At 41.4% G+C, this 1,118-nt stretch overlaps 1 protein-coding gene across 1 annotated transcript in view; it reads right to left on the bottom strand.

The window, feature by feature from the left end:
• The window catches only part of ap5s1 (adaptor related protein complex 5 subunit sigma 1), a 57,826-nt gene extending 57,089 nt beyond the window's left edge, over window positions 1–737 (bottom strand). The window contains exon 1 of the mRNA XM_037695267.1: window positions 556–737. Coding sequence (XP_037551195.1) covers window positions 556–737 — 182 coding nt within the window. The remainder of the gene's footprint in view (window positions 1–555) is intronic.
• Between the last annotated feature and the right edge of the window lie 381 nt (window positions 738–1,118).

The following is a 1,118-nucleotide window of genomic DNA, read 5'->3' on the forward strand; positions in this document are numbered from 1 at the left end:
GTTGCTGCTGATCTGTTTCATGTTGCTGCTGATCTGTTTCAATGTTGATGTGTTCATGCGTGCACATCTGCTCACAGACTCATGTTCATGTTTGTGCTGATGTTCAATGTTTTATGTTATGAGTGCTTAGTGTATATTTAGTTGATGTTTTTCTTAGTTCATATCTTAGATGTTATTACTGTTTTTCTTAGACATTTTATTGTTGGATGTAACTGGGACCCTGTGTACATAATTTCGCTCCACCACATGTACCACATGAGGTGCGAATGACAATAAAGAAACTCTGACTCTGACTCTGATATATATATAGGGCCTATATACAATTATCTTGGCTTGTACTTATGTGCGTTCATGTTCAAACAGGTGGTTTTTAACAGATTTTTGGGCTGGAAAACCCTGACTATCTGGCAACACTGGGTGAGTCATTCACAATACTTAGTCCAATCGTTGTGCAACATATTTGCTGAACATTTTAACATTAACCAAAACATGTTTGTACAACTGGACAGGTTGTAATGAGCCTGTCAGAAGGTCATCACTGAACTCCATTGTTACCTGGCCACCGCAGACATCTTCTCCTTGTGCAGCAGTCTCCGCTCCTCGGGGCTGAGCGCGCGCTGCCTCTCAGTCAGCGCAGCCTCGTCTGGACCGAAGAGCCGGGAGTAAAGAAGCCGACTCTCCCCGGCTGACAAAGCGCTGACAGGGCGCACGGTGTGGATCAGGAAGCACCGTACCATATTCTCTAATAATAATAATAATATACGCAGCTGCTTAGCTCTTAGGAACAATTTCCTTACGTTGCATATAGCTATTTCAGGTAACTTCCGGGTTTGATCACGTGACCGCTCTCGGACGGTTTGTTGTAATACTTTAACCCAACCGGAGGATGGCGCTGGCGATTTTGTTCTCATTGTTCTAACCAACTAAAAGAAAAATAAAACTAATTTCTGTGACTTTTTGGTGATCACTCAGTTATTGAGACTGTAAATCTGGAGACGTTTGAACACAGTACAATGTAAACAGGTAAACAGGTTTTCAGTTTTGTTAATATAGGCTAAATGAGAAGCTGATTTAATGTCTGATTAAATGTTCCATCACAAGTCAAAGTTTCACAAATC

This window comes from Nematolebias whitei, chromosome 21, assembly GCF_014905685.2.
Source record: "Nematolebias whitei isolate Nwh7 chromosome 21, NemWhi1, whole genome shotgun sequence".
Taxonomy (NCBI): domain Eukaryota; kingdom Metazoa; phylum Chordata; class Actinopteri; order Cyprinodontiformes; family Rivulidae; genus Nematolebias; species Nematolebias whitei.